The sequence below is a fragment of the Haliotis rufescens genome, unplaced genomic scaffold (assembly GCF_023055435.1).
Source record: "Haliotis rufescens isolate VD_foot unplaced genomic scaffold, xgHalRufe1.0.p SCAF_52, whole genome shotgun sequence".
NCBI classification, from domain to species: domain Eukaryota; kingdom Metazoa; phylum Mollusca; class Gastropoda; order Lepetellida; family Haliotidae; genus Haliotis; species Haliotis rufescens.
Window position 1 is genome coordinate 855,550 of NW_025964246.1, and position 17,609 is coordinate 873,158.

The following is a 17,609-nucleotide window of genomic DNA, read 5'->3' on the forward strand; positions in this document are numbered from 1 at the left end:
TTCTGCTTGATGACGAATTAATTGAAAAGCAAGATTGCATCTTGTTGAAATGACGAGTGACCTTGTAAATGTGTAGGTATTTCACTGTCACGTCTGGAGGGGACGCATGATGAAAGTGATACATCAAGTGATTTTCTAAACTTCATTAAACATAGGACTGAAAGTAGGCTTGAAACACAAAAACATTCTGGTTATATCTACTGTTGGATGTTTTTTAAATGAGTTCGATTCACTGTTAGCAAAACCTATAAAGGTGAAAAACAAATTTGGTTCATAGTTCAACATGTTGAAATGTCTCCTTTAAGGAAGCAGGACTTGAGATAATTTAAGAAAATAGGACTTGAGATGATTTTAAGAAAAAAAGATTTGAGACAATTTAAAAAAATATGACTTGAGCTCAAGCAATTTTAAGAAAACAGGATTTGAAACAATTTACGAAAATAAGACATGGGCACAGTATTGGACGATAATAAGTTTCTCAGAGTTTTCTTGTTAAAGACACTTAGTTAAGGTACTCACTAAGTCCCAGTTTTATCCAGTTTAATACACTCATGTGTTGTTATTATTAAGTGTCCAAAGATATTCACTCACAAAGCTAATATTAATTAATTTTCTGAGCCCTGTTGCACAAACCGATCTTAGCACTACGACTATCGTAAGCCTATGTTATGGGAACTACGATCACCTTAATGCTAAAAGAGCTTTGTGCAACCGGCCCAAGTTTGATAAGTAGTTACTTCACAAAAGCACCATTTAATAATGTTTCCGTAGCTTCAGTGTTGGGAGTTTGTTAAGACCCTCGGACAGCCGTGACCTCTGCAAGGTACCCACGACTTCCCTGCAGGCTCTGACTGTTGTGTATTGCTACAGGCCATGTTGCCCTTGATTGCACACTGGTAGTGCTATTGTCTCCGCCATAAAGACTTGTGTTGGTGGTAGACTCCTGTGCACTGCCTGCCAAACAGCCTCCACCTTCAGAAGTACTTGTTTGCTATTGTGGGGAGGATTGTAGTTCAGGCTGTAGACACCAGGGGGCCGGCTCGAGACGTAAACATGTTTGATGTTGAGGATGTAGGTCGCGGTTTGTCGTGCAGGGATCCAATCGGAGGATTGCGACGACTTGTGGTTAAGGGTAACAATAATGGACTTAGTGTTGAGTTATACTGTGATGACTCGTCACCATGCTGCTCCCCTCAATCAGTTCATTAAGATAAGGTTACAGCATTTGGATATGAGAGGTTAAAGCTTAATAAATTAATTCCATGGGATTTAATGACAAACAAGAAATGTTTTGTGTTTGTTCCCATAAACCGAAGGAAAAAATAGGCCACACCCACTACTGGTCTTCTGTTTCCTGATTGGCTAATAGGGTGGGCGGGACTATGGTTGCACGGAAATTTGTATTTTTATATATCCATAAACACAAAAATTATTGAAGTCAGTTTTGATTAGTTGTCAAGAAAGCTTTTCCACCATAGATCTAAGCCTGAATCCTCTGTTCACATGATCAGTTGTGTAGACAGCATGTCCACGGTCGTGGGTTTCACCGGTGGTCAGGCTAGCTGACTTGGTTGATGCATGTCATCGATCCCAATTGCGTGGATCGATGTTCATGATGTCAATCACTGGATTGTCTTGTCCAGACTCGATTATTTACAGACCACCGTCATATAGCTGGAATATTGCTGAGAGCGGCGTTAAACCACACACAAAAAAGTATGAGCTGACACACAAACATGACATTCACCAAAAATATTTTATCCAATTCTTGACAAGAGATATCAAGAGGTCCTGTGATTAAGATAATTCTCAAATCTTACAGTACAGTAGGCCACAGCATTGCATTACAGAACCCTCATTTTCAGTAAGGGGTCCCCATGATGCCCAGTTTGGTAAATCAAGGTACAGCTCTACACAATTCTCTCATTCATGTTAAGGTGGTAAAGCTTGGAAGTGTTGCCACGAATGCCACCGTTTTCTGACAGGGATATCTCTATGACCATTAGGCATGTATGTCACTGGTGCTTGGCAGCTGCACAATGCTGTTATTGTTTGTTTGTCTGTCTGGTTGCCATGGTTTTGGTTAAAGGCGCTGGCAGATAAATACATAATGGTGGGTACAACACTACTGTTCAAAACATTATCCAGACTGACTTCATCTGACCATATCTAAATATACTACTTCAATAAAGCTTGCATTACTATATTACAATATTCATATTATTATGATGTATCTGTCATGCCATGCCAGATGTCAATATTTTTTTATCCTAGATTAACTATAGTAATATGAAAGAATCAGGTGGTGCTTGACTTCTTTTGAGTAGTATAACTATCCTTGGTAATAAAACTACAGAAAAGAATGTCAAAGAGTACCATACGTTTGATGCCCTTACAAAGAACAGACAGCATATGATGCATTTTGTGATTTAAAACATTCAAATCCTAAAATGTGTGTAAAATCAGTTGGGTAGAAAACATTAGTCATGAAGAAAGCAGTATGTGTTTTAGTGGTAGAGTGAGGTGGAAGTAGGTTTGTGGACATTTACGCCAGCAAGTTGTGTATGCAATATAATGTTTTCATGGCTTTGTCAAACTTTAGCTCTAATGGCATTTCACTGCACGTTTTGAAGTTCAGAAGTACTTCAATTCTGGATCAAATTATATTCTTTATGAGGATTTTTTACAGATTTTATAACTAGCCGCGGCAACTAGACAGTTATTGTAAGTTGTCAGGCGAGCAGTATTCAGAACAAACATAAGTTGTGTTTGTAATGTAGATCAGTTACATAGGCTAGGATTAAACAATGATGGCGTCATGTTTCTCCATGACAAGAAACAGAGTTTTCACTATTGTGCCTGCTGGAGAGTGCGAGTGATCGGTGTGACATGTTCGGACAATGACGAACTGAAAGCATATTATAAATCAGTTCTCTTCTTTCTGCACCCTTCATCTCACACTACCCATGGTTCATATCTACCCTCCTATCATCCAACCCCTCCCAACTTTTCCATCCACCCCTGAAATATTACTGTGAACTGCAGGCACTTCTTCAGAAGGAAGGTGTGTTAACGAAGATGCCATGCTTCAAGACTATATCTACCCCACCTGCCCCACCTGACATGTATTCTACCCCACTCCTCATTCCACCCACCCCTCCTCATTCCACCCACCCCTCCATGTCCAAGGTTCATATCTACCCCGCCTGCCCAACCCGACATGTATTCTACCCCACTCCTCGTGCCACCACCCCTCCATGTCCAAGGTTCATATCTACCCCGCCTGCCCAACCCGACATGTATTTCTACCCCACTCCTCGTGCCACCACCCCTCCAGGTCCAAGGTTCATGTCTACCCCCCCTGCCCCACCCGACATGTATTTCTACCCCACTCCTCGTTCCACCCACCCCTCCAGGTCCAAGGTTCATATCTACCCCGCCTGCCCCACCCGACATGTATTTCTACCCCACTCCTCGTTCCACCCACCCCTCCAGGTCCAAGGTTCATATCTACCCCGCCTGCCCCACCCGACATGTATTCTACCCCACTCCTCGTGCCACCACCCCTCCAGGTCCAAGGTACATATCTACCCCGCCTGCCCCACCCGACATGTATTCTACCCCACTCCTCGTGCCACCCACCCCTCCAGGTCCAAGGTACATATCTACCCCGACTGCCCCACCCGACATGTAATTCTACCCCACCCCTCCAGGTCCAAGGTTCATATCTACCCCGACTGCCCCACCCGACATGTAATTCTACCCCACCCCTCCAGGTTCAAGGTTCATATCTACCCCGCCTGCCCCACCCGACATGTAATTCTACCCCACCCCTCCAGGTTCAAGGTTCATATCTACCCCGCCTGCCCCACCCGACATGTAATTCTACCCCACTCCTCGTGCCACCCACCCCTCCAGGCTCAAGGTTCATATCTACCCGCCTGCCCTACCTGACATGTATTCTACCCCACTCCTCGTACCACCCTCCCCTCCAGGTCCAAGGTTCATATCTACCCGCCTGCCCTACCCGACATGTATTCTACCCCACTCCTCGTTCCACCACCCCTCCAGGTCCAAGGTTCATATCTACCCGCCTGCCCCACCCGACATGTATTCTACCCCACTCCTCGTACCACCCACCCCTCCAGGTCCAAGGTTCATGTCTACCCCGCCTGCCCCACCCGACATGTATTCTACCCCACTCCTCGTACCACCCTCCCCTCCAGGTCCAAGGTTCATATCTACCCGCCTGCCCCACCCGACATGTATTCTTCCCCACTCCTCGTGCCACCACCCCTCCAGGTTCAAGGTTCATATCTACCCCGCCTGCCCCACCCGACATGTATTCTACCCCACTCCTCGTTCCACCCACCCCTCCAGGCTCAAGGTTCATGTCTACCCCGCCTGCCCCACCCGACATGTATTCTACCCCACTCCTCGTGCCACCACCCTCCCCTCCAGGTTCAAGGTTCATGTCCACCCCGCCTGCCCCACCCTCCGACTGAGCTGCTGGCGCTGCTCCATGGAAGTCTGTGTACATGAAGAATGCCACGCTTCAAGGTTCGTTCCTCCCAGAAGATGTCCGTGTCATCTCCTGAGAGAGGCTCCTGTATTTCAAGCACTGCAGCCAGATAAAGTGCCTGTTTTTAGAAACATTGAGGAGGTTGCAAGGCCTGACGACTTAAAATAGCCAATATTTATGAAGATGTTGCTAACCCGTGTCAGAATAAAGGGAGGTAACTGCTAGCCCCGGAGACATGCGAAGGTATTGCATCTCATCAAGCAGGCTCCTGTTGCAGACAAGATTAGATGATTTGCCGCAACTGAAATATTCTCTCGATATATCTGTCGCTGGATCCTGAACTTTTTCATGCTTCTGAATAGACATGGCTCGTAAATGCTCTCAAAATATCTCTTGCCGGTTTCTGAAAGCTATTCTGGGTTTAGAAAGATGTTTATCGTCAATACTGCCATAGAAATCTTTTGATAGACGGTAATGAGTTATGTAATTATTTGATGGCTGGTTTCTATGGTTGAATTTGTTGGTTACTATACTCCTGGAGATAGGAGATGTTTTGTTGACTGTACAAGAAGAAACAGGCTCGATGAGAAACTGAAACTGTCTGTCTTTGTCCTCACTCCCCGTTAGCTCCAGGGTCTGCCAACAGTAGTTGAATATTATATTTATTTAGGCCACAGTACATTAATTATTACATGTGTTGTCTTGCCGAAGGCCCGGTTAGATTCCCCTCACGGGTGCAATGTGTGAAGCCCATTTCTGGTGGCCCCTGCCGTAATATTGCTGGAATATTGCTAAAAGCGATGTAAAACATAACTCACTCACTCACCATATTTTTGGACACATGAAGCAATCAGGCAAACTTATATTCTTCGACTTTTTATTAATTTTCTTGCAAAGGACGAGTCCAGAGGACTAATTCAAAAGTCACTTGTCCTAAGAGTTTGTAGCTAGTTCTGCTCGACTGACGTACAGGGGTGAGAATCTTCTGCGAATATTAGTGACCACAAATTTGTTAAAATCTGTTGGCTTCAGGTATGCACATAAACACCCCTAGTTGTGAATTAAATTAACTTCATTAAAAAGAAGTTTCAGCTGAAAAGGAAAATATCCATTCTCAAACCTGCTTATAGCAAAATAAGCATCTGGTATTTCAGCTCTCCAATGTTACTAGTCATTGAGGACTATTATTCCCAGTGAATATTTCTTATATTTCCCTAGTTATGAGACAAGCAACACATCCAAAATTTATCATGGACATGTGGATTTATCCCATGGTGTTGGCCCGTGCTATCTATATATTACGTATCACGCTTCACTCGATGTCATATTGCATGTTATTTTTGTTTAGCTAGAATCTCCTATATTGTTATGTTAGGGGTCTGCTAGAGATTGGGTTATATATTGCTGACTGCAATTCATATTGCACAAAGAGTCTTTGACAAGAAACAGCGCCACCTATCAAGTGCTATTACAAGCTACCTTCCTCTAGGGTAAACATTTGAAATATCTACACGGTGACACTGACGAATAGATGCACCCTCTCATACATTACAGAGAGGGGAAGAAATTCAAAATTCCTTTCATAACTTTACACATTTTTATTTCGAAGTGTTTGAGGAATTTCAGAAGCCCAAGGGAGGGATTTTCACCGTCCAATATTTGCGTGAACTTTCATCCTTAGTTCATACTGTAATGGCCAGGGGCGTTTGGACAAAAAGCGAGTTATACTTGGTCATTGTTGACGATGTATAGAGAATCTTCCTGAGTGGCTTTTGATACAAATATATCAACATGAGTTTAAAGTTTAAAACACCAAGGCTTAACCTTTATCTTGGAGTGTTGAGATATTTGATGTCAAAAGACATGAGGGTGAGATTCTATTTATCATCCCCAAATCATTCTTCCTACCTTTTTGGTTTGTAAATAGTGTTTTGTGTGTTAAAGGTACAGCTGAAAGCTTCAGTGGTGAACGTGTTGTCCTGGTAACCAATGATTTCTAAATGTTCTCGAAGGCATTGTGATTGTTTCATTGGAGGAATATGTTCTGAAGAAGTCAGTTTTGGATGATAAACCTATATCGCACTGACATCTACCAGTTGTAATCCTGGGAAACATTGTAGATTGTGTGATTGGAACTGGCCAATATAAAAAAAGTCCTCCAATTTCTGATGATCAATCATCAAAAATCAAATTATTGTCCTCAATGAATCGGTTGCATGATCAGATTTACCCCCTTCAAAATATTCATCATTTGCCATTTCGGTATACTGTATTGATGCCTTCACAGAATCAAGTTACTAGATAACTGGAGAAATAAACTGTTGCTTATTTTATGCTAGTGAAGTTTGCAACTTCTAACTTTTAAGGCTAGCTAGCCCCTGTGTCAAGCAATATTCTGAAACAATTTCACACGCTGACTACAAGATTCAATAGTTGTGTGATATTAAAAATGTGGAAACAGAATTAATATTCTCCGTATACCACTACTGCTGAATAAATAAATATCCACACTAGTTCTACCACTATAATATGTAATATACTTCCTATGATATTTGTGGATGACGGGTCAGCTTATGGATCAAGTGTTTATCCATCTTGTTGAAAACCTGGTCTCGTCAATAAATAGAAGAACGTGAAATGTGTTTAAGGTTCATTTGCAAGAATCGGTGTTAATGTGTAGCTGAGTGAGCCGGATCAACCCTTGGCCCACTTATGACACAGCGTTAATATTAATGTGTCAAGTTTGACATTTTCTCCAATCCTTGACTACCTTCCCTCCATTCCCTGAAGCTGCATGGCCGTGGATGTTTGAATATATCGCTACATGTGAGTCATGTGTGAAATATTTACGCCACAACTTACTATGGGTTTGAGAAAGGAAGTGATTCTCTACTCCCACTCTGATTACCGACAAATTTTGTCATGACATGTAATAAACATGGTTCTCATAATCTTCCAGCATTTCCCTTCCCACCCTACCCCACCCGACATTTCCCGTCCCACCCTACACCCACCCAACATTTCCCTTCCCACCCTACACCCACCCAACATTTCCCTTCCTACCCTACACCCACCCAGCATTTCCCTTCCTACCCTACACCCACCCAGCATTTCCCTTCCTACCCTACACCCACCCAGCATTTCCCTTCCTACCCTACACCCATCCAGCATTTCCCTTCCTACCCTACACCCACCCAACATTTCCCTTCCTACCCTACACCCACCCAGCATTTCCCTTCCTACCCTACACCCACCCAACATTTCCCTTCCTACCCTACACCCACCCAACATTTCCCTTCCTACCCTACACCCACCCAACATTTCCCTTCCTACCCTACACCCACCCAACATTTCCCTTCCTACCCTACACCCACCCAGCATTTCCCTTCCTACCCTACACCCACCCAACATTTCCCTTCCTACCCTACACCCACCCAACATTTCCCTTCCCACCCTACCCCAACCACCCTACCCTAACCACCCTACCCCACCCGACCTACACCCACCCCACTACCCCAACCACCCTACCCCACCCGACCTACACCCACCCCACTACCCCAACCACCCTACCCCACCCGACCTACACCCACCCCACTACCCCAACCACCCTACACCCACCCCACTACCCCAACCACCCTACCCCAACCACCCTACACCCACCCCACTACCCCAACCACCCTACCCCACCCACCCTACACCCACCCACCCTACACCAAACCACCCTACTCCACCCGACCTACACCAAACCACCCTACCCCACCCGACCTACACCAAACCACCCTACACCCACCCACCCTACACCCAACACTTCCAACCACCCAACATCTACCACCATACCCCACAAATCCTACACCAAACCACCCTTCACCCACCTACCGTACCCCAACCACCCTACACCCTTCCACCCTGTCCCACCCACAGTAATTCCTTGGCATTCAAATCACACTAATTAGTTCTGTGTTCCTGCGGCCGAAATGAAATGTTAACATTACCAAGGCCACCACATCTATCGAGGCCACCACATCTATCGTTCGTACTTTGAGAAGTAGCTGATGTCTTCGATGGCCACAGGTGGCCCAGTGGTCTAGGGTGCAACATTTTTGCTGTACACAGTTTTCTCCCCTAGGTCGGTTCAAACCCTGACTTGACCCATTGTGGTGCTCCTGAATTCAGCACGCTCGCAAACTCTCGTGGGTTTCTTCACCCAAGTGGTCTGTGACCTGCATCACTTCGGGCTATTGCCAAACACAAAGGTGACACACTCAATATAACACCACGATATTTTGTTGTCAGAGGTTTTAAATCCCCACATCACTCTCATTCACTCACAAAGACATTTACCGAAAGATTAATTTTATTTTATTAAATTTTTCCTTTATTTAGTTTTAGGAACAGTGTCCAATAAAGTATTAATGTTGCGTGGAAGTGTTTATATAGACATGTAGGCCATTTCACTTTTTCCCCGTCAGTAAATTTAACCACAAGTTGGTGTTTAGATGAAAGTCCTATGTTTTGCCACTTGAAATAAGAAGACGTCCCATACTTAAACTGCAAATATTTCAAAGTTAACGTGTTTAGACAGAGAAACATCCTACAGGGACGTGTACATATTTTGCATATGTATACAAACGGGGACGTCATAACATGGTTCTTCCTCTGCCCACAGCGGCGGAGGCCATTTGCAAAGATGGTCGACCTCTCTCCCCTTGGAGCGCGGCCTGGTCTGCCTTGTCCACAGGCCGAACAATGCACTTGTGGCAGCTGATGTTGGCGGAGTAAATAACCCTGCCCCCTATCATATCCGCTTGCTTCCCCAAGTTTACTTTAGATGCGATAATAAACACGACAGTTGTAGTGTTGAACAGCCTTCTGGGTAAACAGAAGTATCCTAGGTAACAGATTGCTTTCACATTCAGCTTTTATTAAGGGACTTAGGCATGGTTGCCTTTAAGGGGTAAAATTGTACTTTTCTTTAAAGTGTTTTTTTTTTAACATAATCTTTGAAAAAGACCAGATATAGATTTCATAATGAAAATGAATTATTCTATATTGTCACATTACCTTTTAACCAGGATGATAACCTGAAATTGATCATGTGTAATTGAATTAAGTTTAATAATATTAATGATTGTTCATCTGGTAATTAATGGATTAGTTAATTAATTGGTGGCAGGAAGTAGGCAACAGCTGTAGACGTTAATCCAAGGGTGTCCTGCTGGTGCTTAATCTCCTTTAAAACGTCTTCCGTACTTGAGGACCGCCTCTGTGGTCTAGTGGTAGAGCATCAGCCTGGAGAGCGGACGGTCCAGGGTTCAATCCTGTGACCGTGTCATACCAAAAGACGTTAAAAGTTGGTACTTGTTGTTACCCTGCCTGGCGCTTGGCATTTAGGGGCTAAAACAAGGACTGGTGGAGTCAGTATACTGTGTCTGAGTGGGGTATTCATGTTAGACTTATTTTTTACAGATTGACATCATATAACTGGAATATTGCTGAGTTAGGCATTTAAAACAATAGAGGAGATACTACTGGTCTTTGAGGAAGAGAATATATGGATGTCAACTTCTTTATTATGAGGAACACAACGTTTGGGAGTATATGCGTACTCCTTCATCAGGTGATGTACTCTGAAACGTTGTGCTCCTCATAATAAAGAAGTTGACATCCATATATTCTCTTCCTGATACCACTGGAGTTTTCTGCCTTTATCAGAAAATGATCTAAGAACCTTCACTCTCTAGTTCCTTGGTCTCTGTGTGATCAGCAGTATTTCTATCACAAATTTAAGGAAACCTACCAAGCATGTTGTAAGAAGTACCTGCTTTAGATTATAGAAACTACAATTTGTGATACTGACTTGGTTGAACAGGTTTCAAGGGGCGTGAGTCCCAGCTGTCATGCTTGAGTGGCTTTGTGAGTGGGCGTGGCACTGAACAGCTGATGCCTGTAGGCTTGTATTACCTTTTACAAAGCTCTTCAGTGCTCCTAGACTTTTTGGGGGGCTGTGCTAGCGTGTAAATCATGTTCCTACACAAGGAAGGCGTTATTCTGCCGAGTCGGCACGGCTGGGGAAATGATCAGCTCAGTTCGCAGTGGCTCACTTAGATTGTCAGGGACATTTGGTGAGGAAATACATGCAGTGTTGAGCAATGGTGGTCATGAGGAGTAGTTGGATGGGTAACTGGATGGGTGGTCGGATGGGTACATGGTACTTGGATGGGTACTTGGATGGGTCTCGGATGGTAGTTGGCTCGATACTTGGATGTGTAGTCTGACGGGTACTTGGATGGGTAGTCTGACAGGTACTTGGATGGGTAGTCCGACGGGTACTTGGATGGGTAGTCTGACGGGTACTTGGATGGGTAGTCTGACAGGTACTTGGATGGGTAGTCCGACGGGTACTTGGATGGGTAGTCTGACGGGTACTTGGATGAGTAGTCGGACGTGTACTTGGATAGGTAGTTGGATGCGTCCTCGGATGGGTAGTCCAACGGGTAGTTGGATGTGTAGTCTGACGGGTACTTGGATGGGTAGTCCGACGGGTACTTGGATGGGTAGTCTGACGGGTAGTTGGATGCGTCCTCGGATGGGTAGTCGGACGGGTACTTGGATGGGTAGTCAGACGGGTACTTGGATGCGTCCTCGGATGGGTAGTCGGACGGGTACTTGGATGGGTAGTCGGACAGGCACTTGGATGAGTAGTCGGACGGGTACTTGGATGAGTAGTCGTACGGGTAGTCGGACAGGTACTTGGATGAGTAGTCGTACGGGTAGTCGGACGGGTACTTGGATGAGTAGTCGTACGGGTAGTCGGACAGGTACTTGGATGAGTAGTCGTACGGGTAGTCGGACAGGTACTTGGATGAGTAGTCGTACGGGTAGTCGGACAGGTACTTGGATGAGTAGTCGGACGGGTACTTGGATGAGTAGTCGTACGGGTAGTCGGACGGGTACTTGGATGGTAGTTGGATGGATACTTGGATGGCTTTCAACAAGTTGCCCCTTGAGTGTTTCTGGGGCATCAGTCCTGCCACAGTGAAGCACATGTGGTGTCTACCTAGGCAAGTGACTTTGTTCAAACTGTGCCTCTGTTCACCCAGCAGTGAATGGGTACCCGGTAGGATGAGATGGTATTGTAACTGTTAATCTTGTAGCGCCTCACAATCAGCTTGGAAACAGCACAATACAAATGGGTTAGTGTTGAAAATAGGGCCTTGAGATGTAGCTGTTCCCGAGATGTGCAGAGTTAAATAATTAATGACAAATATACTGATACTGCTAAAGGACATGGAGTGAAAGAGACGTGTTGCAAAATATTATCGCGATAGTCATGTCTCAAAGATATTAATTGTTGTTGAAAACTCGTCGGCTTAGTCATCAAGTCTATGTTGTTAAGTTGTCAAAGGTCGAAAGTCATCGTGAAAGTATGTGACTCAGTATGGAAGAGTCTATTGGTAGCGCGTCCGCCTGGAGAGTGGAAGGTCTGGGGTTTGATCCCCAGCCACATCATACCAAAATATAGCCAACCAGTGGTTGATAGCATGAGCATCACGGTCTATCATCCCGTAGCTATTCTCCGTGAAGATCTGGCTTAGAATAGGTCTTCAGCAACCCATGCTTGCCGTAAAAGGCGAATATGCTTGTCGTAAAAGGCGACAAACAGGATCGGGTGGTCAGGCTCGCTGACTTGGTTGATGCATGTCATCGATCCCAATTGAGTGGATCGATGTTCATGATGTAAATCACTAGATTGTCTGGTCCAGACTAGATTATTTACAGACCGCCTTCATATAGCTGGAATATTGCTGGGTGCAGTGTTAAACAACAAACAAACAAACAAACAAAACGTAGCTCTTCCCCAAAGCGATTGTAGAACTACGACTGTTGTAACTTCAACATTCAATGATAGTGCCCTGATCACTTTGTGGAACCAAGCTTAGGAATTTTCTGCTCAAGATTTAATATATATATATGAAGTCACATGGAGGAAACTGGTTTCTCTGCTGATGTTTTTTTCTTTCATACCTTATGTTTTCTGTATGTAAAACTATTACATGTTGCTGTGGTTACATCGATGGCATTATTAGTCGGGCAGGGAATAAACTTTTTTAAGAAATGATAAAATTCTTTAAAAAGTTACCAGGACCCTTCAATGTGTTTGTGGATCTTGAGGTTTCTTCCCAACTTCGTGGATCAATGCTCATGTTATCAATCACTGGATTGTCTGGTCGAGACTCGATTATTTACAGACCGCCGTCATATAGCCAACCAACTTGAGGTTTCTACAACATTGCAACCTAAGGATTGTGTCGTCATTTTGTGTTGTAGTTTGCCCAATGTTGGTTGGTTGGTTGGTTGGTTGGTTGGTTGTTTAACGCCACACTCAGCAACATTCCAGCTATATGATGGCGGTCTGTAAAAAATCAAGTCTGGACCAGACAATCCAGTGATTAATATCATTAGCATCGATCCACGCAATTGGGATCGATGACATGCATCAACCAAGTCAGCGAGCTTGACCACCTGATCCCGTTAAGTTGCCTCTTACGACAAGCATAGTCGCCTTTTACGGCAAGCATGGGTTGCCCAATGTGGTCAGTATGGTCAATATGAGTAATAATTAGCAATGGAATGGTTTTTGTAGTACAGTGAAGTGAATTGTTACTACATCACAGATGCCGTAGTGAGTAGACAAGGTGTCCCACTTGTAAATGCCAGTGCATTAGTCAGACTTGGGGTGATTAGGACTAATTAGAGGTAATTAACTGATTGATTCATGAATGAAATGGGCGCCAAATTGGTTTGATCATGATGAATTGACCAATTACTACAATTATTGAAAGAGGTTGTATGATTTCTACAATTAATGTAAAGGTTACACTGTTCTGGAAATCTGGTTTATATCACTGTGTAGTCTGTCAGTACTTTGTTCCTTCGTTTGTTGTTTAATGCCACACTCAGCAATATTAAAACTATATGCAGCGGTCTGTAAATCATCGAGTCTGGACTAGACAATCCAGTGATTGACACTATGAGCATCGATCCACGCAATTGGGATATGATGACATGCATAAACGAAGTCAGCGAGCCTGACCACCCGATCCCGTTAGTCGCCCCTTACGACAAGCATAGTTGCCTTTTATGGCACGCATAGTCGCCTTTTATGGCAAGCATAGTCGCTTTTACGGCAAGCATAGTGGCCTTGTCTGTCAGTAACCTAATGGGGAATAACAATTGTTATAACCAAGACCATGGCTTGTGAGTCAGTGAGTCAGTAGCAGTCTGCAAAGTGCATCAGGGAAAATAACAGCTCGGTCAGTCTTATGCATAAAAAAAATAACTCAACTGACTTTATATTTACTTGTCTTGATTCATTGCTGTAATTTGACTTTTACTTTGCCCCTCTAAATGGCGTGTTCATGATTGATTATTGGTCTTGACCAGCTTGGTGTAACTAAAATGATTGATGTATTATGTTTCACCTTTTGTTGCAGTGAAATGATTGATTTTCTGTTTATCTCTTACATCAGTGGAATGACTGTTTGTAGTTGTGAAATGATTGACTGATTGTCTGTCTATTTGTTGGAGCTTTGAAATGATTGACATGCCTTTTGTAGTTGTGGAATGATTGACTGATTGTCAATCTGTTGCAGCAGTGAACGGTTTATCTAATTTTCTGTTCGTCTGTTGTGGCAGTGAAAAGATTTACTGATTGTCCGTCCATCTGTTGTAGCAGTGAAAAGATTTACTGATTTTCCATCCATCTGTTCTAGCAGTGAAAAGATTTACTGATTGTCCGTCCATCTGTTGTAGCAGAGAAAAGATTTAATGATTGTCCGTCTGTCTGTTGTAGCAGTAAAATAAAGCCAAGTTCTTCTCTTGTTCATTCAGAATTTTATCCAATGTTGCATACTTGTCTCTTGTGTGTTGTATGATACCTGTCTGTGTTCTCCAGCACTGCAGTCATGGCTTCGAATTGTTTCGAGTTGTTTCATCGTTGTTTCATCGTTGTTCAGTTTAATGGTGACATAGCTCTTACTGCAGCTTGGAGCAGCATTTCCGGTCTTGTTTTTCCAGTTTTGAGTTTGTCAACATTTGTCAGGGATGCCCAGTACCATCTATCAAAGATTTATTTTATTTGCTTTGTTAATAGATATAGCAGCAAACCAACCCCATTATATGAAACAAGAGCCATTCCCCAATAGCTACCCTTTGTTTTCAATCATCTTGAAACAATTTCGCATTTTGTTCGCCATAATTGAAACATTATTTTTCATAAACAATAGAATCACAATTATCAATTAAATACCCCTTCATATTTTGGAGAATTTGGGAACTATTTAACACAATTTGAGTTCATTCTGCCCTTTTGGTAATGGTTGTGTTATGGTGAAGTTGGTTTGCTGATAGATATTAAAATGTATACTACCTTGTGTAACACAGACTTGACCTAAATCCGTACCCATATATAAATATACTAACTCGATGTAGACATTATATTGTCAATAACTGCATTACTGGAAATATTATTGATAATACATTAACTCTGAAAAATACCTGCAATTATTCTTATTCGGAAAAATATGTTATAAATCTATAGAAATTTGATTAAATTGTCGAAATAATATTTTTAATTGTGACTTATAACTTGTAATGATTCACTTAATTTCAAATGCGTCTTTTTTTTCAAGTGTAATCTTCAAAGGTTCTACTATAATAATGCATGACGTCACAACGAAAATATTTTTTATTTTCCGATCCTACAAAGGTGGAATCTCAAAACGACTTCTCCTCTCTTACAGCCATTTGTCTCAGACTACAACATGGCAAGACCCACGCAAGTCTGTCAGCACCAACAACCTCAACAAGCAGCAACAGCAGCAGCAGCAGCAGCAATCGGGTCAGCCACCCCAGCCACCGAGTAGCCCCTCGCAGTCCCAGCAAACCATAGATAGCACCCCCCTCCCCCAGGGCTGGGAGAGGGCGTACACAGCAGAGGGAGAGGTCTACTATATCAACCACCTCAGCCGGACAACGAGCTGGTTCCATCCAAATATACGTATGTAAAATATTACATATACTAGCGAGTGAGGGCTGAAAGATGTCACTGATTTCGTGTTGTCTTTAGTTGTTGTTTTTATATAAACAGTCTGTCAAGTTGTTTTTGACGTATTTATACATAAGAATTAGTATATTTTTGCATTATGCACACCAATATATTCATTTTTACTTCCTTAAACACAAAACTGATTAAAGTAAAATCTTAATAATATTACATTTGTAATCTGTTATTGATTACCCATGAAGATCCGGGGTAGAATAGGTCTTCAGCAACCCATGTGTGTCATAAGAGGCGACTGATGGGATCGGGTGGTCAGACTCCTTGGCTTGGTAGGTGCATGTCACCGTATCCCAATTATGTCGAACGATGCTCATGATATCAATCACTGGATTGTCTGGTCAAGACTCATTTTTTTTCCAAACCACCGTCATATAGCTGGAATATTGCTGAGTGTGGCGTTAACAAACAAACAAACAAACAGACCAAATGTTGCTGATGTCCGACTATTACCGTCTGCCTATTGGTTCTTCAAGCAGCTGCACATCTACAACGTCCGGGGATGAGGTTACAGCAGCAAATGGGGAATCCTCGGCCATCTCAGCCGATGTCACCCAGTCAGCGACCGATGACACCAGAGGAACAGCAGCGTCAGATGAAACTACATCATCTACAGCGCGAAAAGGAGAGGTTGAAGCAGAGGCAGGACGAGATTGCTCGTCAGGTCAGTCCACCTTTTTTTCGTCTCACTTTCAGGATTTCTGGAGTGAAATAAGTCCCAAATACCCCATTCTTGTGTCCCTGTGGGGATTCTGGGGCAGAATAGGTCCCAGTACCTCATTTTTGTCTCCCTGTGGGAATAGGTCCCAAGTACTTATCATGATAATTGTAATGAGGCTTCTTATATAGCACTAAACTCCATACACGCGTATGCTTAAAGGGTGTGCCTTTATTATTCCAGCAGGGATTTACCTAGGCCACCTCAGAGACTGATATGTGGCCCAAAGTCGGCAGTAAATGACAGTCAAACTTACCAATCTGAATTTTTAAGATTCTCAATATAAACTACATGTATATATAAAATTATGAACATTAAAAAATCAAATTAGAAACAATAGCACAATTTGTTTTCAAATGTGCCCGCCATAGGTGCTTCGTTTGGAACCTAGATACCGTATTTGACGTAATAAGTGACCCGCTCTAATAAGCGTCCACGGCGAGATTTGCTAATATATTAGCTAGTGAACAATCATATTAGCACCCCTTCAGATTGATCATTGTACACAAGACTTATTTATTCGTGTATAATATGCACTTGTGTGTTATATGCACCCTTAATTATGGGCAATTAAATTCTGGAAAGTATATCTATTGTGTATGATACGCACATACTTTTCTTTTGTATCATTTCAGGCTGTCAGCATAAACCACAAAATCTTTCAACTCTGTTTTTTTTCCCCACCAAAATTATGTTCTAATAAGAGCCCCCATTTCTAATTTTGAGAGCGCCCTGGGCTCTTATTATGTCGAATACGGTAACTCCCTCCCTGGTCAGTGAATCACTGTGCACTAGCTTTTGACCACCATTGAATTATTTATTTAACGTTGACAGGAAATGATGATTCGTGCCAACCTCGCTGGTAACCCTGAAGCTCAACAGCAGCAGCAACAGATACAGTCTCAGACACCAAAACTGGTGCAAGCAAATGAGATGACATCGGTCACTGACCCTTTCCTCGGCCAGACGGGGACGTCGGACCTTCACTCCCGACAAGAAAGTGCTGACAGTGGCCTTGGTGTGTAGCGCTCTCATTACGTACAGTCATAGTAAACGTATCGCACTGGAGGGGTTATGATATTGTATACCATCACGAAATGACATATTTTACCACAGTAAAGTCATGATACCATCCATTTTTCAACAGTAAGATCGTGATATGATACGTGTTACAGATCATGCTCACTCAGGTTGAAAAAATAATAGCCCTGGTTCTCTGGCATCATCATAGAGTCCGCCACACATTTCGG

The 17,609-nt window shown here is 43.1% G+C and overlaps 1 protein-coding gene across 3 annotated transcripts in view; it reads left to right on the forward strand.

Moving 5' to 3' along the window:
* Nucleotides 1–17,609, forward strand: part of LOC124144040 (transcriptional coactivator YAP1-like) — a 50,160-nt gene that overhangs the window by 24,470 nt on the left and 8,081 nt on the right. For 2 of the 3 annotated variants that reach the window (XM_046513257.2, XM_046513259.2), the window contains exons 2-4: nt 15,325–15,581; nt 16,118–16,305; nt 17,194–17,377. In XM_046513257.2, the coding sequence (XP_046369213.1) occupies nt 15,325–15,581; nt 16,118–16,305; nt 17,194–17,377 (629 nt within the window). The remainder of the gene's footprint in view (nt 1–15,324; nt 15,582–16,117; nt 16,306–17,193; nt 17,378–17,609) is intronic. The other variant, XM_046513258.2, reaches the window with a different exon arrangement.